The sequence below is a fragment of the Macaca mulatta genome, chromosome 6 (assembly GCF_049350105.2).
Source record: "Macaca mulatta isolate MMU2019108-1 chromosome 6, T2T-MMU8v2.0, whole genome shotgun sequence".
In the NCBI taxonomy this organism is placed as follows: Eukaryota; Metazoa; Chordata; class Mammalia; order Primates; family Cercopithecidae; genus Macaca; species Macaca mulatta.
The window spans coordinates 128,420,149-128,446,340 of NC_133411.1; the positions used below are offsets into that span (position 1 = coordinate 128,420,149).

Below are 26,192 nucleotides of genomic sequence, written 5' to 3' on the forward strand. Positions count from 1 at the left end.
TTCTGCGTCTGCCATCACGGAGGCCTTTCCTTGTGGCCGGTGCACCTCCTGGTTCCGATTTCTTGGGTAGGACTTCTTCCTGCAGTTCCATAAGTTTATTGTACTTGAATGGCTTGGAAGAAGACCAAAGTTAAGAATGTTAACTTTGTATGTAACCCATAGAAATTAGCCAAGATAAATAATTTGTAAATAAGCTTTTAAATTGTTTGGGCCTGATATAAAGTTTTCTAAAATTACAGAATTAACCATTTGAAAGGGATTACATAAGAACTTATATAAGAAATCTGATTTTGTGTGCTGTAGAGACTTCTTTTTCTTCTTTCTTCCTTTTGATTAGATAAGAGGAGGCTAAGAAAGGCATTTTTAAATTGTATCAAAATCAGTTTTCTTTAATTTTGAGATATTCAGGAATGCTTTCATAGCTGGTTATATTGACCTATATCATCAAATATTTACCTTATATAATAATAATAATAATTATTATTAATATCATCATTTGAGATAGAGTCTTGCTCTGTCACCCAGGCTGGAGTGCAGTGACGTGATTTTGGCTCACTGCAACCTCCGCCTCCCAAGTTCAAATGATTCTCCTGCCTCAGCCTCCCAAGTAGCTGGGATTACAGGCACAGGCCACCATGCTGGCTAATTTTTGTATTTTTGTAGAGACGGGGGTTTCGCCATGTTGGCTGGGCTGGTCTTGAACTCCTGACCTCAAGTAATCTGCCTGCCTTGGCCTCCCAAAGTGCTGGGATTACAGCCCTAGTTCTAGAACAAAAAGCTGATATAGGGCATTAAAGGTACCCAGCCTGCCTTATATAATTAATATCATGATCTTTATGTCCTCTGGACACATCCACTTTTCCAGAGTGTGGGACACATAAAAGATCTTTGTCATAAATAAGTTGTGTTTTTTTCTTGTATGCAGTTGTCAAATTTAGTGTTTAATCAAGGTGGTGAATTTAATTGATTTATCACCTTGATTAATTATATAAATTATAGTCAAACATTAATTATAATCAAACCGTTTTCTTCCCAAAAACTGATGAAAATAGATGGTCACAGCTCTTGAAATACTCTGAATTCATTGATCTTTCGCAGATGATTGATTGACACTTCCTTTTTTTTTCAGTTTATCCCTTTAAATGGGGATTTCAGGTGATACCTTTAATGCTCTGTATCAACATTTTGTTCTAGAACTGATTTTTTTTTTTTTTTTTTTTTAAGATAGGTCTCCCTCTGTTAGCCAGGCTAGAGTCTGGAGTGCAGTGATGTGATCATAGCTCACTGTAGCCTTGACCTCCTAGGCTCCAGCAATCCTCCCACCTCAGCTTCCTGTGTAGCTGGGACTATATGCATGTGCCATCATGCTTGGCTAATTTATTTGTATTTTTATTTTTTTGTAGAGATGGGGTCCCCCTATGTTGCCCAGGCTGGTCTTGAACTCCTAGGCTCAAGTGATCCTCGTGCTTCGGCCTCCCAAAATGCCGAGATTACAGACATGAGCCACTGTGCCTAGCCTACAACTAAATTGATGTACATATGAATCTGGGGTGATACCTGTTGCAGTTTTTCAGTTTTTTTCCTCTTCCCCCCATCCTCCTGCCCCCTCCCCTCTCCTGTCCCTCTTCCTACTCCTCCCCTTCCTCCTCACCATCTCATGAACCCTTGACTCCAGTGTAATGCAGTTTATTAATTCAGTAAACATTTCAGAACCTACCATGTGCATTTTGCATTAATTACTATACTGGTTTTAAAAATTGTTTTAGCCTATTATAGGGTTATTTGAGACTAAGCCAATACTCTTATGTGTTCAGGTCCCTTTGACTTCCAGTGGTTGGAATGTTTTAAAATAAGACTAGAAGAATAACAGCTCATATAATATTTGGCTTGAATATTCCTTCAGTTTTGGAACAACATACCTGTTTCTTCATTGAATGTTAGCAGTGACTACATAATTCAAGGGATACTTTAATTATAGTCTAATCCTGGCTTTTGTAGCTGTGCTTTTAACTTAATTTATAATTGCATTAAAAGTATTCCTGGCCAGGTGTGGTGGCTGACACCTATAATCGCAGCACCTTGGGAGGTGAAGGTGGGAGAGTCACTTGAGCCCAAGAGTTCAAGGCTGCAGTGAGCTGTGATGGCACTACTACACTTCAGCCTGGGCAATGAAGTTAGATCCTGTCTCTGAAATAAGATAAGATGAAATAAAATAATACTTTTGGATGTGTAAACATTTGGGTTTTTCTTCTGGCTTTGGAGTTTGTAGTCCAACATGAGGTTTTGAGAAAATAATCAGTTAATGCTGTAGAGACCCTTTCCTAAAAACTTGATTTAATGAGAACCATTACAAGGTGTGCTTAATAACAAGGCAGCTGTTGATGGTCAAATTTTCTCCTATCTGAGAGTCTGAGTGAGTGTGCATATGTTGAGTGTGTGGTGTGTGTGTGTATGTACATACATGTTGTGGGAGAGTTCTCTGCTAGAATTGGGGAACAAGATGGAGAGAAACGTAATTAAATGAGTGCTTAAGGATTGAGTGGATTAAGCCCAACTATCCTGGAACTTCTCTGGTTTCTTGGTAACCAGGCTTAGTATGGGTTATTTCTATGTATATTGGTGTACCTTTTATTCTATTGTGCTTGACAGTACGTTCTTTATGTTAAAGCATGCCGAGGTGGATTTGTAGCCCCTGTCTAGATATTTTCTAGAATAGGATCTATTTGTCTATGCATGTGGAAAGAACTGGTTTGGTTTAGGGAGTACATAATTAACAAGGTGGGACAGGAGTTACTAGTTTTCAATTGTTTGAAAGATGTGAAAGAGGAATTAGACATATTCTGTGTATCCCGAAGGCACAGCACCAGAACCAGTGGATTGAAGTACGGGAAAACAGATTTCTGTTCAGTTCAAGGAGTGTGCGAAGAGATCACGAACCATGGGTTTGTGGTGGGGTGGATGGAGTGCAGAAATTGCCTTTCAGTGGAGGTTGTCATGATGACTACTGGGAGGGGACACAGGGCATTCAAGTAGTAGACTGGGAATAGACGTTGGACTAGATGATTTTTAAGGCTGATTTCAATCTAGCCACTCTGTGATTTTTAGGACACATTATATCCGCTGGAAAATGAAAAGTGAAGATAAATTTGGCATTTGAAGGGGAATTTCAGATTCATTGGCTCAGGGTCCCTAATGGCTTTTTCTCTCCAACTTCTTCAAGTCCTCCTGCAATTATACTCTTTCTCTTGTACATCAGTTTCTTTCCATGTATGGAAACATCCCTATCACCATCAGAACATGCCTTTTTATCACCCTTCTTAAAAACCAAGTGAAAGAAATTTCTATATTCGATGTAGCCTTCCAGCGCTATGGCACTTCTCTCCTGCCCATTCTGGCAGAACTTCTTGAAGACTTGTCTCCTGGAGTGTGTGCAATCTCCCCTTGCTGCCACCCCTCCCCACTGCACCACGCCTCAAAAACCCTTTCTATTAAGGTCACCAAAGTCCTCCATTGTAAGAAATTCCGTGGCCTATTGTAGTCCTTGTCTTTTTCAGCCTCTCAGTAGTAGTTGGCATCATCCACCCTGGCCCCCTTCTTTTTCTTTTTGCAGTATGCCCTTGTAACCATCCCGCCCCCTCACTGCCCCTTGAAGCACTGTCCTGACTTGACTTCCAGGGCATCACAACCCTTTTTTTTCTCCTACCTCAATAACTGTTCTCTCCAAGGGCCTCTGCAGATGGAATTACCCCAGGGCTCAGTCATTGACTTTCTTCTCCATACTACACTGTTTCTAGGGTTCTTAACCTGCTAAAAACAAACAAACAAAACAAAACAAAAAAAACTAAACTAAAAAAGACTAGACTTTATCCAAGTCTAGTTAATTCAGAACCTTTGGGGAAGACTTGTGAGCATCAGGTTTTGTTTTGGTTTGGTTTGAATTGGTTTTTTTGTTCATTTTTTTGTTACTGGGCATACCAGCGTACAGCCAAGATTGAGAATATCAGTGATTTCTAGTCCTGGGGGATAAATACCAAATACTAATAACTTCCAAATTAATGTATTTAACACATTTTTCCCAGACTCCAGACGTGATAATTCTGTTGTCTGTTTTACATTTCCACTAGAAATAAGCATCTTAATTGCGTGCCCCTTCCCCCACACTGGCTCCTTCTTGGGTTTGCCCTTCATGCACACAGCTCTCAGGCCACAAGCCCAGGAGACATCCTGATTCCTCTGTTACCTCATTACACAGCTCACCAGGCAGCAAGCTCTTTCCACTTGCCCTAGCAAATATGCACATCCTAAATCTCACTGCTTCTCCCACCACCACTTCTCTTCTGGGTATACTCAGGAGCCTCCTAACTCCCGCATGCTCTTGCACTGTCACTCTCAGACAGTCCGTATGCAGTCAGAATGGTCTTATCACTGATGACAGTCATTCCCTTGCCCTGCCATGGCTTTCCATTCCAATGGACAAACTCCCCACTCCTTACCAGGAACTACAGGCTCCCCTTCATGTGGCCTCTGTCCAATTCTGCGAACTTGTTTCCTCCCACTCCCTCCTTCCCTGCCCGTCAGGCCACACTGACCACCATGCTGTTCCTCAAACTTCCCAAGCTCGTTCCTCCTACTTCAGAGCCTTTGCACACACCCCTCCCTCTGCCTGGAAGCCCCTTCCCCATAGGTTGTTCCTTGGCTCCCACCCTAATTTTTCTCCAGTTTCTGCTCAGATATTACCCCAGGAGAAAGCCCATCCCAAATGCTCCTCTCTCCCACCCACTCTGTAGCCCCTGCCTCTGGTTTATTTTTTCCCTCCACAGCATTTATCTCACTCAAAAATCCTGTTTTTCTGGCTATTTTGTTAGAACTTTTGTCACTGCTCTATCCCCAGGACCATCAGCAGTGCTCACACGCAGTAGATGACGTATACATACTTGTGGCTGAATGATGAAGTACTACTCCTTAAGCAGTAGTCCCAGGACCTAGGCGTTTCATCACTTCTCTGGCCCTTGACCCCTTTTCCAGCCTCTGAGCAGACCATGCTGGCTATGGCCAGGATCTCCTGCTAAGTTTATCTCAGAACCTACCCTCTTCTTGCTGCCTCCCATTTGGCCCCGTGCTGTTTACCAGAAATACACAGGCATGGAGAAGTTGAGCAACCTCTGGCATTTTAGTGCTAGGTGGGGACCTTTCTCTTCTCTTCCTGACCATTCCAAACGAGTCCACGCTGCTCCCGTTTTCTGTAGACAGACTGGTCCTCGATAATCCACTTTCCTGATTTTCCTCCCCCTTTTCTCTTTGCCCCTCATTGATCTTCTTTGCAGGCTCCTTCCCCTTTGTCCAATATCAAAATGTTGATATTTCTTGGTCTCTACCTGGATTCTCTGCCCTTCTTATTCCAGTCTCTCCCTGGTGACCCTGCCCATTCCTAGGGTTTCAGATTCTCTACATGCCGGTGACTCCCAAACTTATATTCCAGGCCCAAGCTCTTGTCTAAGTTCTAGACCTGGGTGTCTAGCTAGAAAATGTTCTTTGGTATCTCGCAGGCAACTCAAATTTGATGTGAAGAAAGCTGAACTTGCCTTCTCTTTCACTTTTCCCCTTAGTCAATGACCCAGGCAACTATCTCGAAACCTGGAAGGCTTATTCTTCTGGCCTTACCCCTATGCCCAATCAATTGCCAGTATTGTCAGTTCTCCCGGTGAATAGCTGTACACTCCATATACCGCCAGTCACTGTGCACTGCCACTAACTAAGACCAAGCCACTGCCGCCATCTCTTTCCTAGGTTACTTTAAGGGCAGTTGCACCTAGTCTAACGTCCTGTGCTGCTATTGGCTTTCATAAAATGTCCATCTCATTGCATCATCCTTTGCTTAAGATGCCTCATTAGGCCAGGTGCGGCAGCTCATGCCTGTAATCCCAGCACTTTGGAAGGCTGAGGTGGGCAGATCACGAGGTCAGGAGATTGAGACCATCTTGGCTAACACGGTGAAACCCCGTCTCTACTAAAAAATACAAAAAATTAGCCAGGTGCGGTGTTGGGTGCCTGTAGTCCTAGCTACTCGGGAGGTTGAGGCAGGAGAATGGCGTGAACCTGGGAGGCAGAGCTTGAGGTGAGCCGAGATCGCGCCACTGTACTCCATCCTGGGCAACAGTGTGAGACTCTGTCTCAAAAAAAACAAACAAAAAAGATGCCTCATTAGAGTTTCGATAAAATCTAAACTTTTTAACAGGGCTTATAAGATCCTGAATAACATGTTCCCAAACTGACTGCTTTTCTTGGAGTTTATCGGAAATATCTGCCTCCCTCAACCACACCCCCACCCCACCCTGCATACATACACATCACTCTTCTGGCTACTTGTCAGTCATTTACCCTAGAGTCTAACATAGGGCACAGTAAGGCCTCAATACATATTTGTTGCATAAATGTAGGAAGGCAGTGGTCCTGGATTGTAATTGTGTGTCCTCAAATTTTAATTTAATTTACCTTAAAAATGTAAAGGCTTCCAGAGTCAAAAGTTGCTGTTTTGTTTTATAGTGCTGTGTATGTTTCCCTCCACTCTGTAGTTTCCAGAGGGTTATTAAAAATGGAACTAAAAGAAGTATGTGGGCTTCTGTTAGCAAATCAGTTTTAATCTGTACTCTTTGGCCGTTGAGTGCTGAGCTTAGGAGGCTACCAGATGGGGACACAGGAACCAAATCACCTTTGCTTCCCGGTGAGGAACGGGGGCGTAAATTGGCTGAATGGACTTCTGCAGTAAAACTCCTTCAACTTGAGCTTGTGTAAGCCAGGATCAAAATACCTCAGACTTGTTGAGACTTGTCTAGACTGTTTATTAAACTTTCAAACCTGTTTGGGAAGAAGGCTTGGAACAACAGTAGGTTTGGGCTTGTGAAGTAAATCTTATTTAAAGGAAATAAACAAAAGCTTAATCATGTTTACTTTGTAACAATATAGGTAAAACTGTTGGTTGCTGTTGTAATGAATCTAAAAAAGAATAGAGAATGTTTTTTTTCCTTAGAAGTTCCAGGTTCAACGACGAAACCCCAAAAATACAAAAATTAGCCAGGTGTGTTGGCTGGCGTCTGTAATCCCAGCTACTCGAGAGGCTGAGGCAGGAGAATCACTTGAACCTGGGAGGTGGAGGCTGCAGAGAGCCAAGATCGTGCCACTGCACTCCAGTCTGAGCCATAGAGCAAGACGCCATCTCAAAAAAAAAAAAAAAAAAAGTTCCAAGTTCAATATTCCCAACTTCCCCCTCGGGGCTGGGAGCTCCTGGGTGAGGTTTCTAAGTCTCCATCCTCTCAGAACTCCTATCTTTAATTTCTTCTTGCATAGATCAGAGGGGCCTCGGAGTCACTGCTGAGTCACAGGGATAAGCAGAAAGGGAATGACACACTTCCTGCCCCAAGTTCTAGGGAGTTTTTATGGTTTGTTTTTCTGTTTCGCTTTGAAGATTCCCTGAAAAGACAGAAGATTGCCCCAGCTGCCTCCTGATTGGCAGCCTCTATTTATTTATATGATTTCATAGGATATCCTCTCTGCTATACCTTGTAACTCACAGGGTTTTTGAAACCTTTTCCCCTTATCACAGCAGTATTACGTTTGTGTAGTGTATTTATCAACTACAATTTGACCAATTTTTTTTTTTTAAAAAAAAGAGGCACTCTTTATTGTCACTACCCATAAAAAAAAATGTATTGTGAATATCGTTATTCCTGTCTCTTTTCTGTGTGCTTATAGTTTTCTCTTTAAAAATTGCATATGGCTGGCTGGGTGTGGTGGCCCACGCCTGTAATCCCAGCACTTTGGGAGGCCAAGGCAGGCAGATCACAAGGTGAGGAGTTCGAGACCAGTCTGGCCAACATAGTGAAACCCTGTCTCTACTAAAAATACACAAAAAATTAGCTGGGTGTGGTGGCGGGTACCTGTAATCCCAGCTACTCAGGAGGCTGAGGCAGGAGAATCTCATGAATCTGGGAGGCGGAGGTTGTAGTGAGCCAAGATCGTGCCACTGCACTCCAGCCTGGGCAACAGAATGAGACTCTGTCTCAAAAAATAATAATAATAATAATAAATAAAAATAACAATTATATATGGTTTTATGGTTTAATATAATTTCTTTGCTTTTATGTATTATTTTGTAGCCTTTGTGAAGAGTTCTCATGTTATTAATACTCTGCAAGATCAGTTTTAAAGATTGCATTACTGGCCAGGCACAGTGGCTCACACCTGTAGTCCTAGCCCTTTGGGGGCCTGAAGCAGGAGGATTGCCTGAGGCCAATGGTTCAAGACCAACCTGGCCAACACAGCAAGACCCTGTCTCTTAAAAAATAAAAAATAAAAAAATAAAGACTGCATTACATGCCATTATATGGATGTGCCATAATTTACTTACCCAGTCCCCATGTGGATACTTAGGCTCTAAAAGTTTTCATACAGGGTCATTGTCATAACCCCATGCAGCTTCCTTGCACTTGTCCACACTTCTGTCTCTTTCATGGGATATATTCCTGTAAGTGGTTCAAAGGGCCTGTGAAGTTTTCAGGTTTTTGACCTTTATTATCACTTTGCCTTCCAGACGTTTGTCCTGTTTTACATTCCCGCCATATAATATAAACTCCTTACCATGTCTTGTATGGTCTACATATTCTGGCCTTTGCCTAACTCTCAGCTGCTTCCCGCACCTTTCCTCCCCTTGCTTCCATCACTGTAGCCGCACCAGGCCCTATAACCTCCTTCCCCTGAAGCATGCCTGGCTTGTCCTGTCTTGGGCTGTAGCACTTGCTCTTTCTACTGCCCAGACCGTTATTCCTGCTTTCAGCATATACCTCCGATGCCACTTCTGCTAGAGTGGTCTCTGTCAGAACCCCCTGTTTATTTTTGCCCTAGCACCTTTCATAATCTGTCCTTTATTTATATATGTGCCTACTGGTCTGCTGCCACTTTTTCCCACTGAATGTCAGTTTTGTAAGACAGGCAACCCCTTATATTTCATTTCCCATGTCCCCAGCATCTAAGTCAGTGCCTGCCATTCAGTAGGTACTGGGTAAATGCAGGTGGATTCATTCATGCTGAATGAATGAAGACATCTCCCTGTCGTCTAGAAATGTGTGGTGTAATAGGGTAGGGCTGATGAGGTGTGTATAGTGATGGTTACCTCTTGGAGCCAAACATGGCTGTCTCTTGGAGCAAAATGTGGGAAATGCTGTAAGTGTTCAAATATCATGGAGATGCAGAAGTGGGAACCAGTGACTGGCTACAGTGTCACGAAAGGCTTCGTCTGAGCTGAGCCTTGGGAGACTGGCAGTGTTTTGCAGCTGGTGATGATGGAAAGAATCCAAGGGGCTGAGGAAAGCGGGTGAGCAGAGGCCCAGAGGCAAAACGGTGGGGGCAGGCCTGGGGATTGCTTTAAATCCTATGTTGACTCATGGACTTGGACCCCTGAGCAGCAGGGAAGCATTGCATGTTCCTCATCAGAGGGTGACATGGTGAGTGAGGATATGGAAGTGCTTTTTAAACTTAGTTCTAGGTACACATGGCAATGTTAAGGGTGATCAGGCTGTGCTTTGGGAAGCCTGAGGACAACTAAGTAAGAGGCACAGGAAGTTCAGGCCAGAGGATGAGCCTGAAGGAGGTTGGGGTGATGGGGCTGGAGATGAGGAGAAGGCAGAGGAGTGTTTTGGAGGTGAGGAAGAGGGAGAGTGGGACCCACGATGACACTGAACCGGAGAGTTTTAGTTTGCAAGACTGATGGGAAGATGAGACATGGAGCCCTAGAAGAGCTGTTTGGAAGTAAGAACACTTACAAATTTAGTTTTGACCCATCCCTTTACTGAATTAGTGAGCCTCTTCCAGATTAAACCAGCCCATGTGCCTTCCTTTGTCCTGAAGGGGCTTGGGTAACAAGAAGATAGAAAAGAGGAGACAGAAGTATATACCACAGGATGGGGGCTCGGGCTCCCATGGCCTCTTCCTCCTCTGTAAGAAGAGGACTGCATTTGTGGAAAGGGGAAATGAGGCTCCAACTCCTTTCCAGGAGATGAGATGTTGTCTCCTGGAAATGTGTGTTCCCAGGCCCCCATTGGGAATGATTTGCCGCCAGCCTTGTCGTTGAGTAAATTTGTTCATGTTAGCCTGAGGCAGATGGGGGCGGATGGGTGTTTACTGTGGAGTACATGAACATGTGGGCTCAGGGTACAAATGGGAAGAGGCCCAGAACTGGGTGACACATCATATTTCCCCCACAAACATTCAAAAATGATGTGTGCTTTTCTTAGGGAAAAAAATCAAAGGGAAAGTACTCAAGACATATTATAATTCTGATTGCTGTCTAAATTGAAAAAGGTTTTTTATTTTGTTTTTGTTTGTTTGTTTTTTGGGACAGAGTCTCGCTCTGTTGCCCAGGCTAGAGTGCAGTGGCACGCTCTCTGCTCACTGCAACCTCTGCCTCCTGGGCTCAAGCGATTCTCCTGCCTTAGCCTCCCAAGTAGCTGGGACCACAGGTGCCCACTACCACAACTGGCTAATTTTTGTATTTTTAGTAGAGACGGGGTTTCACCATGCTGGCCAGGCTGGTCTCGAACTCCTTGCCTCAGGTGATCCACCCACCTCACCCTCCCAAAGTGCTGGGATTACAGGCGTGAGCCACCGTGCCCAGCCGTGTTATCTTACTTAAGCTTTACAGCAACCCTAGGAAGGAGGTTATTATTATTCTCATTTTACAAATGAAGTGACTGAGGCCCAGATAAATTAAGTTACTATCTCAAGGTCATACAGTAAGTGGCAGAGATTAACTTGAACTCAGATATGTCCAACTCTAAGCTGTTACATTATAATACATGAGCTTAAGAAAAGAAACTTCTTGAAAGTGTGAGAAGATATATTAATGTCTGGCTAGGTGAAGTAAGATGAAAGAAAAGAAAGGGAACAGGTCTCCCTGCAGGGAAGAAACAGACCATAAGGAAGATCAACCCAGCTGGACTTGAAATAGCTTCCAGGGAAGAACCTGAGCAGTTTCTAAACATTTTAAAATATAATCTAAAACGACAATATACTTACATTGTTCAAAAGTCAGAATGTAAATATATAGAGTGGAAAAGCTCTTTCTCACCTTTGCCACCCACTGCAGTTCTGACCCTCGACCCTTGCCCTTGCTTCCAAGAGACAACTTGGCCTCCCAAAGTGCTGGGATTATAGGCATGAGCCACTGCGTCCAGCCTGGAAAAGTTTTTGAAACTTAGTTTTCAAAACAAAAATGTGGTTTGAAAATACCCACATGGGTAAAACTACATAATGAGAAAGCTCTCTGTCCTCTAGAGAGGGAGTGGAGAGTAGAAGTGCTTGGCTAGCATTCTCTGGAAAGTTGTCTTTTCAAGAAACCACCTTCTGCTACCTTAAAAACAAAAGGAGGTTTAACAGAATGCAAATGGAAGTGAAAATGGGAGAGGCACAGATGAGAAGCCAGCAGAACCTGGTGAGTAAGTGACCACCCAAACCAAGGGAGGAATCAGTGATGACTGAGTGACAAGGTTGTGAAGGGAGCCAGAGTAGGTTAAAACAGAGAGAAAAAAATAACTGGTTGGTGATGGAGGGAGGAGGAGAAATTTAACTTGGGAAATATCATATGTTGCCTTATTAACCAGAATTTCTAGAAATTTACAGAGAAATTTACCTTACAATTGGATAGTTTTTCTTGGCAAATTGAGAGTTTAATTAGTTTAGTATTTTATTACTAGGGATCATGTTCAGTTTTACATGAGGTTTTGCGATGGAAGAATGCTATAAAATGTCAGGACTCTGTTTATATTCAGTTCAGTAGAGAATAAACCACATTCAAGTGCCAGCATGTTTATTGCAGCCAGCACTCAGTGTTTCTTTGCTTTCTAAATGCTGATTTAGTGTTTTCATTGGTGGTGCAAGTGTGAAGAGAGACTTGAGCATGAATCATAGGAAGAGAGACGTAGATGCTCATTCTGCAGGCCTAGGACCCAGTGAGTGCCGCAGCTGTGCTGCTCACGGCTAGTGGTGGGATTCTGGGCATGTCTTTCAGCCTCCTTGGATGGCCTTGTTTTCCTCACTTGTGAAATGAGGTTAGATGGTATTGGCGGTCTTACCAACACCCAAGTTATCTGATGCTAAGAGAAATTAGAGGACAATCTTCTTTTTTTGCTTCTAACAATAACATTTTTAACAATTTATACTTAAAACATAGAAACAAGTACTGCATGATAGAAAGGCCTACCTTCCCACACTTACCTTTTGTGCAGCCCATTTGGGTGGGTAACCTGAATGGCAGCTGTGATGATGACAGAACTGAGCAGTCTCTGCCCCAGTGCTGGCCCTCAGCAGCAGCTGTTCACACTGCTTAACTCATCACTCTACCTGGCCTCAGGAGGTCTTTTGCCTTTCTATTAAATAGAAACGTGTTCTTTCTGTTTTCCATACAGTTTACTTTTTGTGCTTTCTGTCTGGTGAATCATGGATGCTTTTGCGACATGATATGAAGAGAAAAAAGCCAGCAGACATAGGCTCATATCCCAGCATTCTGCTGAACAGATACGTTAACTTTATGGAGCTGGGTTTCCGCATCTGTAATCCAAGGATAATGATGCCCACCTCCCAGGGTTTTGGCGAGGACTGAGTGGACCACAGTGAGAGCACCAAGCACACTGTGGACATCTCCAGGTGCTTAGCAGCAGGATTTCCCCAGCCTTGTCTAGACATGGACCATGCAAGGCCATGTCTAGACAAGGTTGGGGAAATCCTGGGCCATGCAAGGCCTCCATTATGTGAGAAGTGAGTCTGACCATCCGCTGTCTCTGTTAGAACATCTGGAAAATGCTTCTGAGCATATTGTTTATCTCAGTCACCGAGTCTCCTGGAATAATTCCTTCTCAGCCTGCCTTCCTCCCTGCTTCACCAATGACTCTTTCCTCTTTGAAGAAGAGGAGAGAGACAAAGAAGAGTAAGTTAAATAGAGGAGGGGGAAGCTCTGATTAGCACCATGGTTTAGGGAGGCCATTGAAAGAGTTAGCATGGGTGGGATTCAGCATATGGAGGAGGGTACAGAGAGGACTGATGGGAAGAGAGAAAGGTTGAACAGAAAGAAAATGAAATTAATCTTGGCAGCCATGGCATTAAGCACTCGGGATTAGGGAATGTCCTGGGAATGCCAAAGCATAAAGGCCAAGGTGTTTTGTAGACATTTCCAGTTCTGTCTGAAGCTGTAGAATTAGATAAAATAAACAAATGAAAGTGTCTTTTTTTTTTGCAGACACAAATGTCATCACTGTTTTGATGATTTGTTGAATGTGCTGCTGATAAGGATGTGGGTAGCTATAAAGGAAACATTTTTCTTGGGGTATGTGACAAGCAGTGGATGAAACTAGGCCAGCGAGAGCATGTGTGTCTAGAGATTGTTCTGGGAGGGTAGGGGTTAGGCCTCATGGCCTCTCCTCTCAGCCCTGCCCTATTGTGCAGGGTCCTGTTGAATATGCTGCTTAACCTCTCTGCTCTGACACTCACTTTGGAAACTGGGATTGCCACCCACTTTCGCTGGGTGTGGGGAGAGTGAAATGATGTAAGTGATAGTCTCTTGCTCTGAGATGCTGAGATAATGTGGAGCGCACACACACGGAAGAGAAGGATCTGATTTTCTCATGGCCGCCATCATGTGTTTGCAGAGAGATAGAGAAGTACCAGATAAGATGGCCGCAGACTTCCCTAATGACAGCTTATTTGCTGTTATTGTGACACTCCAGAGTGCCTCCATGACTGGCAGTGCCAGTTGCACTCTCAGGGGCTGGGGGTTAGGGGTTGGGGTACAGATTACCCCTGCGCTTCTGCTGCAGAGCTGTGCTCACCAAGAAAGAGGCCAAGAGTCACCTATATTCCTGACCACAAGTTGCTTTCACAAAGCTGGGTCTGGACAGATTCTTCAGCCACTAGGCCACCAGGCAGGGCTCCTAGGGCTGGAAGTTCTGGCTGCCTGCTCTCTCCTCCTTGCTTTGAAGCATGGGTGATGCATTCACATTGGGCGACCATCACAATGTTGATCCCTGAACCTACCTAGAGTGTCTTAATTCACAAGTCCTATGGAAGCATGGAAGTGCTGTGCGCAGTCATATCTACAAAGAGATATTAGCTTTTTTTTTTTTTTTTTTCTGTAAGGTTTGACTGCTTCACAAGTACTTACTTGAGAATCTCCCTGCTCTGTAGCCTATGTCTGTGACTCTTCTTTCTTCCCAAATATAGTAGGATAAGCAGGATGCTAACTGCTGGGACTGGTTTAAACAGCACACTTTGAATAGACCGGGCGACATCCTGGGCACTCTAGTCTCAAGTGAGAGAAAAGGATGTCTTAGGGAAATGCCTGTGCAGATGCTTTGCTTTTTGTTCTCCTGTTTTTTTGAGCGCTCTCTCCAAAACCAGGAGTTTCCTGCTGGGTGTAGAGGTGCCCACTGGATACATGAGGCTCCCATGTGCAGCCTCCTCTGCCCTTGCCTCGTGTTGGCACCTTGCTGGTGCCTCCCCGACTGGGCCTAGAGCATGTGTAAAGATGGCAGTTGTTTTCACGTAGGACTGCAGGATTCTTCCTCCAGCCTTCTCTTCCTGCAGCCTCACTGCACTGCCCCATCCTCCCCCAGCAGAACTGGAAAGAGTGGTTTCTGGTGACCACCTAGCCATGCGGCCACGACTGAGGTCACATTTTAGGGAAATGTGAGAGGCCTGTTCCTCTGTTTAGATGCAGTATTTCTTTGTAACTTACCCTTGGAATTGCCAGTGAGTCACAGCCTGGGAAGTCCTTGTGATTTAGAGTCTGGCACTTCCAGGAAGAGCTTTCGCTTGACATCTTCTTTGACCCTTAGTCCCCGATGAAGTTTACATGGCATGAAAGACCAGTCAGAATTTGGGGAGATAACCCAAAAGAACACAAAAATATGGTTTCTAAGGTATAAGTGTCATATCGCTCTGAGTTAGTCACATGATAATGTAGGCCAAAGACAATAAGAAATGTAGAGATATGTTTGTAAACTGATGTTGATTTGGTATCTCTTTTGGCCTCCTTCCCAAATTAGTATTGGGCATTTGATTTTAATTTTGGTCAGTAATAATGCTCATTACTGCTTGAGAACTCTATGTGCATCAGGCAATATGTTATTTGCTTCACGTGGTTCTCTTTCAATCTTAATAGCAATTCTGTGAATTTGATGATGTTATTCTCATCTTAAGAAGTGCAAAATTGATTGCTCAGGGGTGTTAAATAACTTGCACATCTACATAACCAGAAAGTGGCATAAAGAGACTGTGAACCAGGCCTTGGAGAGTTTGTCTATTTTCCACTTTTTTTGCCAGGTGCAGCGTTGTCCAAACTGTGTTCTCTAGTTCTCCTGAGAACAGAAACACCTCTGAGCAATACGTATTATTAATAGATGTTCATGTTTATACAGGTAGGAATGAGGTGTTTTTTTAATTTTCTTTTTTTCAGGCATCTGCGAATGGGGCCTCTCCCTGTTTTTTTTAGTTTTTTTTTTTTTTTTCTAAGTATCTGTTTCTTTTTTCTAGCATGTTGAAATGTTAGACTTCCTGTTTCTGCTTGATTTTGAATATACTCCTGTTTGCTTGTCACAGGTATTCTTGCATTTCTAGGTAGTTGTAGTTTACAGGGAGCAAGTGCAGGCAGCAACCAGTCCATCCCTGTTGTGAATGTGGAGACCTCTCTGGACTCACAATTAAAGGCTACATAGTGCATTCCACTACAAGTGACGAAACCTGGCTCCCAGAATAACAAGCAAGACAACTTTCAAAGTGACTGTTGTTGACCAGCGCCTTCTGTGCGTTTATGTAGTAAACTTATGGTACATTTTTCAAAAGGATAGTATATATTATTTTGAATTATTCTTGAGAAGGACTGAGTCTCCCCGAAGGTGATGCAGGTGCTGTAGTGTACACGTCAACAGGGTGGTTGCGTGCATTCCTCAAGTCTGTCTGACTACCAAGATACTGTGAAGTTGTCCTTCTGATTGTATACGGGGAGAAAATGCTGAAACTAGGTGAGTTAAAACGGCTCTCAGAATATGTTTAGATGTGATGTCTTTGTTGAAATCTGATAAAATGTTCAGATGACTAACATGGTATTGCTTTCTTCAAGGAAATAATGTTTGGTCGTGGCTTTAGAGCTACTGTGTTCAACAAATCACTGTTTTGTTTTGCTGTGGCTCTGGGTTTGAGGAACCAGTGTTAAGCTGAGGGAGGTATGAGTACTGTGGGTGGAAAAATGGCATTTGAAGTTTGCATGTAGCAGTTTCATTTGTAAAAGATAAAGGTTTGAAATGTTTCAGAGATGGGACTCTGAAAAGATTGGATGGCTTTTTCACCCAGAGTTTCTCTTTTACATTTTCCATGCATTTATTAACTGTGGGACACCTCTGGTTCCCAGTGGTCTGGCAGCAGTGGTAACACCGTGGGGCAACCCGTAAACACAAGGGTGTTTATTTCTATTATCTCATTGGATAATTGTTTGAATATTGCTGTTACCATTTTCTCCTAACAACCAAAAAAAAAAAAAAAAAACTTACCTTACATATAAAGCATTTTGTACTTTTAAAATAACACCCTAGGTTTGTTTTTAGCCATACTTAATGTTTCACAAGTAGACTTAATTTTATTTTTAAAGTAAATTGAAAAAGTTATCAAGGATTGGAATAGAGTGTTTTAAATAGCCCTTAAAGTTATATTGGCATATATACACTTTTGTTCAAGTTGATGTATAGTATTTGCTTCGGTTTACTTAAAATTGGTCTGCTCAACAGATTTTCTGGAGCTTAAATTTAATACTAGGAAAAAACTAGAACTTGGAAGACATAGGAGGGTGTTGGTATATCTAGTCTTTTGGTCCATTATTGAACCCTTGGCAGCCAATAAATATTATTTCATAGAGTCCTGACTTCTCTTGTAGGGAATGTGGTTACCTGCATATCATTTATAGTAAATGTATGTTCATCTACTAGATGCCTAGAGCTGTGCATGTGATCCTGTCGTGTGTGTGTGTGTGTGTGTGTGTGTGTGTGTGTGTGTTTGTGTGTGTATACTCGAGAGTCTGAGGCAGGAGAATTGCTTGAACCCAGGAGGCGGAGATTTCAGTGAGCCGAGAATCGTGCCACTGCACTCCAGCCTGGCGACAGAGTGAGACTCCGTCTCAAAAAAAAAAAAAAATGGTTATGTGTCTGTGACTGTATGTCATTGCATATATACAGTTGAGATCAGAGCCAGCTTTGCTTGGGAGGGTTTTGTGGAAGAAATGAGTTTTGGGTAGAGTTCCAAAGGGAGGGTAGGTAGCGTACTTTGGCAGAAAGACGTGTACATAAAACTTCCAAGGCTGCAGTGATTAAGTCATAAGCATTCAAGGGTAAGCATGAACCATTTGAGAACCAACTGTAAATTAGTGGTTGAAAATAGCCAGGCTAGAAGTGAAGGGGAGGCAAGGTTGTGCATGCCGAGCTGAGAACCGTAGTGGCAGAGTGGCGCGTAGGAGCTTGTCTATTCTGTTCCTGGTAAATTTCACTCTTGGATATCAGCACATCCTGACCATGTTGCCATCTAGTGGAACTGGCTGAATTGCCTGTGGGAGCATCACCACCTTTTTCCACTTCAGGATAAACTCTAGTGTGATATTTTGGCAATAGGGAAACTTACTTCTCTTTTACCTAGGGATTTTAAATGAAGAGTGAGAGAGAGGAGGTGGGTGTAACTATGCTCTCCCCGGATGACAGTAATTTAGATTCTGGAAATGTGGAGCTGAATGCTAATATAAGGAATTTCTCATAGACAATGTCTGAAGTCCAGGGTGTGACTGCTGAGAGTGCTGGCTGTACATGTCCATCAGCTTAAGGCATGGAGCGAGCAGGAAGCCGTGCTTGGGAGGTTCTGCAGTGGAGTGAAAGCATACCGCATCTGGCTCTGGGCCCTTTATGTTTCACCTGGTCCGGCTTGTTTTTGTCATGTGGTTACAGAGTCCATCCCAGTGGCAGAGAGAGCCCTCTGACCATAAGCACCACAGCCCACAGACCCCAGAGTGAAGACACTATAAAGGTCTGTAATCCTTCTGCCCTCCCTTCTAGCCATCCATGGACGTATCTATTCAGCAAATACTTCTTGAATTATGTCCCAGGCACCTTCCAGGTACTAAGGCAGTGAACAAAGCGGATAGAAATCCCTGCTCTTGGAGAGCTGATATACTAGGTGGGGACAATAAACATCAACAAAATAAATAAGTAAAATATATAGTAAGTGGAGAACCAAGTGCTAAGTAGAAAAAAGTATGTTCAAGCTGAAGAGGGTAATTGTGGTTGCAATTGTGAATGAATCCTCACTGAGAATGTGATTGATATTAGATTCACCTGAGAAGTGTGAGGAAGCCAGATGTGAATATCCTGGGGGAAGAACTTTCCAGACAGAGGACAAGCGACCGCAAAGGCCCTGAGGTGAGAATGGGCCTGATGTGTTCCAGAAACAGTACAGAAGCTTAAGGGAAGGAGAGAGATGAGTCAGAGAGGTGGTGAGGGGCTAGATATTGGGGCTTTGTGGACAGTTATAATGAATTTGACTTGCACTGGGCATGAGATGAGAAACCATTTGATTTAGTCCAGTCTTCTCATTTACAAATGCAACGTAGGCCAAAGAAATCAAGGCAGGTATCTGTGATCATCCAGCCTCATGGTGCGAGAGCTGGGATGAAAACCTGCCTCCTGCCTCTGGCACTCTTCCGGCCACCCTGCCTGCCCTGGGGATACATAGCCACGTACAGGTGCAGACTTCAAGTGCAGTGGTCTGAGAGGAAGAAAAGTGCTGTGGGCTCCTCCAGCAGCTGTATTTCAACATGGTTCATCTTAGTTGTTCCCCTGCTGTGTCCCTATCTACCTATAGAGGCCTCATAGCAAACACAGAAAGGCTCAGACCTCTTATTTCAGAGGAATACTCTGCCGAATATTGCCTTCCTTTGTTTTGCTATGGAGATAAATCCTTCAGATTTTCCTAATGTCCATTAGCTGTGCAGTCTCATAAGGCCTCCCCTATTTCTTATTTGCATTCATTTTTAAGCTATTTGGATATAATAAACATAAAATAAAATTTCTACAGTCCTAAGAAGTTTGGTCACCATTCTCAGTATTACCCCCTCACCCTGAAAGTTAGTAAGACTGAATATTAAGTGGTATTTAAAATTAATTTGAAAACAGGATTAGTAGCTGAGGAGAGAATGTGAACTCGCCACCAAATACAGCTTAACCTGGACCATTTTGGCCCAATACTCATTGTCTTCTCGTTTTACTTTGAACAAGCTCAAGCCCTTTTTTCCCCTTCTATCTCCTTTAGATCTTATGACCACTGTCCTCTGGACACAGGCCAAATCCTCTAATATCACTTTATGATGAAGGTCAGACCAGTGCTAAGTATAGAAGAAAATGACTTTGTGTTGTCATGTGCATTGTCTCCTCTTGTTTAATCGTCTCCTAGCCTGTATCCAGCGGACAAAGTGACATGAAATAATTTGCTTGTGGAGAGAACTCATCCTGAATTCTCTTGCCTCATTCTTACCCTTCCTCTTATAGCAGAGCTCCCAGTCTAGACTATATGAGATTTACCTTATCATCATATCTTGCACTCACATTCGTTTTTATAACACTATTTCTTTTTCCCAACCAAGGTGATTTCATGTTTATTTGTATATGTTGTCTATAAATGAGCTTGACATCCCACCAGCTTGAGCCATTAGGGTTAGCATTGATTTGCATCCTTTGGTATCATTTCTCCTTTCAGTAAAATTGCCTGTCACTAGAACCTGAGGGCATAAAAGACCACAGAGGTCTTTTGGTTTCTATTTTTAGGAGAGTGGTGCTCCTCGGGGAGCTATCTGAGCTGGATTTGATGAGAAGCTAAGAAGGAGTGCTTGCTGGAGGTAATTTCGTTATCAAAACTCAGGGTCATGTGCTTGGGAGTTAGCAGCCAGAAAAAAAATAAAAATAAAAAATGTCAAAGCTAATAGGACAGCAAAGCACATGCAGAAATGCAGATATGAATGGGGGACTGCCATGAGCAGTAAGCCATAACAAAGCTTGACAAGAAACATTTCTGCAGTTCCTGTTTACCATCTAAACTGGAGCATTACAGCATTTGCTGCATGTGGGAGAGTGCTCAAAGTTGCCACCAAAGAAAGCCTCGTTAACACCCTAACTGATTTCCCCAGCTTCCAGAAAGTCTTTCTGTTGGAATTCAGCATCTCAGCTGTAAGACTGCCGAGTGGAAGTACAGAAATGCGATTTGCTGTCTGCGGAGCCGCAAGTGGACTTTGAGCATATTCTAAGACAAAAATCTGGCCAGACCTTAATAGGCCAGGGCTTTCCACTGATTTGCCCCTCTCCTGCTAACTGCTGAATAATGTTCTTCCCCTTCACCACATGTGCCCCTGAGCACCTCACCACACCTTCAGCTCCTGGGGGAGACCCCAGGGCAGACCTGACCTCCTCATTCCTGGCTCCTTATTCCAGATTGGAATCTGGAGCTTTGACACACACACACCTTCTCAGCACCTTGTCCCACCCTACAAGTCTTGTCCTTTTTGCTCCTGTCAGGCAGGCAGCCACCCCCAGTATGACAAAGATATTCTCACATGGGGTTTATCAGGAAGCGCCATCGGGGAGGGTGGGGCAGCACCAAGCTATGAGTCAGGGAGGAAGATCAGGGACCCAGTTCCTGCCTTACAGACCCTCTACCCCATCTGTGCCTCTGTGGTGTCTTAGCATCCACCCACTTTTCCGCAGCCTTGGGACTCTGCTCTCTGCTATCACTGTCACCGGACAGGCCAGACATGGCCCTGCTGGAGAGGAGGCTTTCGGGCTACCCTCTGGCCTTTGTTGGACAGCAGGCTTGAGGAAATGGGCAAAAGCATTGATCAGCTGTGCATCCTTGGGCTCCTTCACCCACTGTCCTTCAGGTGTTGGGAATGTTGTAAAGCCAGCAGCAAGATTAGAAATTTTCATGCACGATTCCTCCTTAGCTGCCCAGGATATTACATCTATTGTGGCTTCTACTGTACAAGAAAGAGAAACCCCAGGTTAGACTTGTTCATACAAAAGGTATTTTTTTGTTGGCTCACATAACTGGAACAAAGTTTGGATTTAGCAGTTCAGTGAAGTCAAGAACCTATTTTCTAGCTTGGGCAACATCGTGAGACTGAGACTCTCTATCTACAAAAAATAAAAAAGAATTAGCCTGGCATGGTGGTGTGTACCTGTAGTCTCAGCTACTCAGGAAGCTTAGGCAGGAGGATGTCTCGAGCCCAGGAATTTGAGGCTGCACTGAGCTATGATTGTGTCACTGCACTTCAGCCTGGACAATAGAGCAAGACCCTGTCCCTTAAAACAAAAAAAAAGGCCCCATGTTTCTGCCTTCCGTGATTGAGCTTCATCCTGAATTACCTTCTCTGATGTTGATAAAAGTCTACAGCAGTTCTAGACTTCATATCCACCACACACTGCCCAGAAGGAGAGAGAGAACTGGCTTCTTGTGGTTGTGTCAGAGAAGCAAGCGACTTTTTCCAAAAGCCCCCAACAAATTTCTGATGTCTCAATGACCGGTTTATTGGCTATGGCATCTGCTGTGATGATTGGCTTAGGCTTCGGTTGCCTAAACCCGTCACTCTGTGGCAAGGGGGTATGGGATTTCTGTGATTTATTTAAAATGATCAGGATTGCTACCCAGGGAGAGAGAAATGGACATGATGTTGGGTCAGCCACGATGTCTACTACACAGGTCTCCTCTTACGGCGTTTTTTTTGTTTGTTTGTTTTGTTTTGTTTTTTACTGAGTTTCTCTAATTTGGTGACTGGCTATGGTACGTAGTAAATGGGGCCCAGTGTATGGGATTGCCAACCCCTGATGACAAATGTCAGATGCTATCAGGGAGAGAAGAACACAGATTTTGTGAACCATAGTAGCACTACAGATCACAAAGGGATTCTCAGAGGTCAATAAAGCATCACCAGGGTACTAGTAGGTCTGGTAAGTTGAACAATGAGAGTAAGAAGTAGAGAAAATTAATTATAGACAGCTCTTCAATCTATGGTAATTATATGCTCTGATAAAACACTGAAGTCCAATATAATTTTTGTTTAAAAACGGTTTAATAAGGCCATATGTTTCTGCAAAGAATGGCCTTAACATTTCATAGCTATGACCTTAATCACCATATTTGATTAATTATTTTATCTATTTTAATGGAAATAAATGGGCTGTGGATAATGTAAAGCTTTGGAAGCTGCACACAAGTAAATGAAATGGGGCAGTCAGTCATAGAGAGTTTCATTTAGTTGTCTCTAGATGAGTCCTCCAGGAGGATGGCTGTCTGGAGCAGGGGAAGGGGCTGGGGCAACATTCAGAAGGCTGGTGAAAACGAAAGTCACAGTGACACAAGAAAATACCACCTTGTGGTAAGTCAGTTGGAGCAGAAGAGGTAGCCGTTTATCGTTTAGATGAAATCTGTGGCTGGAGTATAGGATTCCAAACTCCAGAGCATTGTCCCTAGCCAGCCAGTCTTCCCCACCACATGAAATATATGGAAATATATGCACGGGGGGCCAGCCAGAGCAGAGGCACCCTTTATTACCAGGGGGCTTTCACCCAAACCCTAACAGGAACTTGAGTGAGCTAGACTGCCCATGTGGGTCACAGAAATTCGATTCAGGAACATTGGGCTAGGCTGCAGAGGACCACTGTGCCCGAAGGCATGCCCTGCTCCCAGGAGGCTGGTTGCAGAAAGGAGCCCTGAGCTCCTGAGGCCACCATGGAGGTCCTGGAGATTTAATTCTATTAATAGTTCCTCTTAGGGTACTCATCATATGAACTTGCTGGGGCTATTTTCTCATTTGTGAACAAGTTTGAGGAACGGGGAGATTGAATAAGATAACCTCAAAACCTTCCTTTGAGCATTAGCTTTCTGATTCTTGGGTTCTGGGTAGGGTGTGGCAGGAAATGTCATGGAGACCTGAGGCGGGGGTAGGAGTGTGGACTTTGGTCCTCCGTATCCGGACATATGAACAGACAAGTGATGGCACACGTTCTGTGGTATGTGCTGCAGATGTCTTAAATAGCCACCAAGTGGCTGGACTGGCTGAGTGGCGGTTTGAATTGCTCCAAGTTGAGTATTTTTATTTGAATACCACAGATAGTGCATTTATGGCCTCAGTTCACCGAATAGAGGGATCGTTTCCTTTGCCAAGCCAGAATTGGATACTGGCCGCCAAGCTTGTGTTCTGGGACATCCAGATGTCGGGGTACTGTGGAAGTGGTGCACATGAAGGAAGCTCAGTGACTCCTGGCAGGTACTTCTGTTGTAAGGTGGTTTCAAAGCTGTAGACACATTTTATTCAGGGCTAGTGAGCTTCACTGGTGTTTTTGGTCTCCTGCTTTTTTTTTTTTTTAAGCTGATTACAGTGGTGTTGCACACTGTTGTGGTTTATTGTTTTTTAGTGATCCTGTTGCTCAATAACCCTCCAGCGCTCTGCTCTGAAACAGTTAGCACCAGAACTCCACATAAGCAAGAGGTCGATTATTTGTTTTTAATGTTAGTCTATATAAGTCAATGGTCCCAAACTCAAAAGTCTACAGGAACCAGGCAAGTAATATGAATGTGTAAATAGTGCTCTATGTGAACAATCTCAGGTCGTGAGACCTGTGGTAAATTTAGAAACAACAGGTCTCATCTAAAGGCACTGAAGTTCAGTTGAAAAACTTAAACAAACAGACAAACAAATTACATGAGCTGGATTCAGCCCCAAGGCTACCAGCTTACGATCCTTGGGCTATAAGCCAACTGACTTCATCTATCACTGCTATGTTTGCTCAGTCTCAGAGATACTGTATTTATGGATGTGAGCCTTTTATAATTTAATTTATAGAATTGATTTCAGCTTTTACCTTAAATGAGAAGACTGGCTATCTCTGGGATAAGAGTGCCACCAAAATTTTCACCCACAGATTGGAAGCACATCAAAAGAAATCATATCTTCATGGAAGTCTTTTTTTTTTTTTTTTTTTTTTTTTTTTGGTTCCTGGCCTTTAGAGGCAGAATCTGTTTAGAGAAGTAGAGACGGAAATCTCAATCAAAACAGTTCTGAGGATTTTAAATCATTTTAAAAAATTTGCATCACTGAAGATAAGGAACCCTAAGCATTTGAAACTCTCACTTCTGCTTTGCAAGTTGTCTACTGGGTATATTCTGTCCTCTTTGTCTTCTTGGTCTTAGGCAGGCATGGGGTTAGTGGCCAGGGCAGGACCGGGAATGGGACCAGTTTGTGTTCATTCTCCTCCCAATCCTTCTAACAGCCTTAATTTCTGTATCTCTGTTTCCTATCTGGGGTGCCCTCTAGTCCTCATCTCTGAAGGGAAGGAACAAAGAAATGAGTGAATTCTTTACTCTTAGCTGTTAGTCATCCACCGGCTTTTCCTCCAAGGGATGTTTGTGTTTTTAAAAGAGCCTGATGATAGAACAGAAAATCAGAGTTTAACCGAAGGTATCACCCTTCTAATGAGAGTATTTCCTGTACTGCTAAGAGCATAATCTGGGCTTTGGTAGCCCCTCAGAGATAACACCTTGTGTTGTCCCCTTTAGGTTAGAGCTGCGGAACCAGCACCAGCCACTGAACATGAAGAAGGTTTTGACTTTATCTTTTTAAATTTGCATTATTCAAACTCATGTCAGAGTCCACACAAATTCTTGCAAATGTGTTTTTGTAAGAGCTAGATGTCACCCTGCTTCCCTGTGTTTGGTATCGGCCAATGGGAGAGTTATGGGAATATCATATTCCTTCCTCAAAGCCACTTAAAGCTGTGCTAGATTTGTGGGAGCTTTTTGATAATGCTTTCTCCTCAGGGTACTCTTTCAACTTACTACCTTCAGGAAAACTTCTTGAATGAATAGTCCACCAGTGCTGTCTCTGCTTTCTCAACACCAGATCATTCTGCAACCTCTTGCAATTTGGCTGCTATCTCTAGTCATTTTACTAAGTTCTCTTTCTCGAAGAATCTCCAGTGGTCAGCCAACCATCATAGCCATTGGTCTTCAGCCTTCACTCCTGACCAGTTATTCTCTACCTGGGGGCATTTTTCTTTCTTTTCTCCTTCTCTTCCCCTTCTTTGGCTGGTGTCACTTCTTTCAGGAACCCTTCCTTCATGACTCCTTCCCTCAGGCCTGATTGAGGTACTTCTCCTGTGAGCTTTCATAACACCTCCTGCTTTTCCACTATTAAACTTACTGTACTATATTTTAATTAGTATGTTATATGTTTCCTCTTCCAACCCCTTCCCCACCCTCACCCATGACTGGCTCTGCGAGGGCAGATATCATGGCTGTTGTATCTACATCATTTACCTTGTACCTGTACATGGTAGGTGCTCAATAAATGTTTGTGAAATTAACAAATACATAAATAAAGATGACATCTGAACAGTGACCTCTACAGGTTCCTCTAGAGTAGACGATGAATCCCTGGTTTCCTTTACAACCTTTGATTCTCCCTGGTTCCCATAGACCTCCAATTAGAAACTGTAGAGGGGATGTTAGATGCTGTCAATAAAAAGTGACATCCAGCCCTGAGGAAGAAGACAGTTGTCAGGAAATCCTGCCCATTCATATTCAGCCACTTCATTACCAGGCAGGAACTCTGCATTGCTTGTGTTGAACAAGTAACCGCTACCTGTTCATAAAATGTGTGAAGTGGATGAGTTTTAAGGATTCTGACCATCAGCAGAATGGGAAGCACATTGTTCAGAAGACCAGGCAAGTGGGCTATAATGAATTGATCATCATTATGAAGGGAGAACTTGAATATCTGACTGACCACTACAGAGAAACATAGACTAACAGTTAGAGGAACTGATATAGTATTGTGTATATTCAAAACCATGTAGACAGTACTAAATTTTCTGGGTCATTTAAATAATTTTAAAAGTAGTTTTAACTACATGCGATTTTACTTTTCAGATTTTAGAATGCAAGGTCCCTTCCCTTACCTCTGAAAACCAGACTCTGTTATATTCAGGGAGTTACATCTATTCTGTCGATCTACCACGTATTGGGACAGGCTTTCTAGAGCATTTAAAAATAATGTGGAATCCTGATCACATGCATCT

General features: G+C 43.3%; 1 protein-coding gene across 4 annotated transcripts in view; it reads left to right on the plus strand.

Moving 5' to 3' along the window:
• The window catches only part of TNFAIP8 (TNF alpha induced protein 8), a 122,672-nt gene that overhangs the window by 43,146 nt on the left and 53,334 nt on the right, over positions 1-26,192 (plus strand). Inside the window, exon 1 of one of the 4 annotated variants that reach the window (XM_015140624.3) lies at positions 15,600-16,061. The exons of 2 other annotated variants lie outside the window; for them this stretch is intronic. In XM_015140624.3, the coding sequence (XP_014996110.1) occupies positions 16,049-16,061 (13 nt within the window). In that variant the 5' untranslated portion in view covers positions 15,600-16,048. Of the gene's footprint in view, positions 1-15,599; positions 16,062-25,692; positions 25,840-26,192 lie in introns of those variants that run through there. One more of the 4 variants, XM_078003878.1, reaches the window with a different exon arrangement.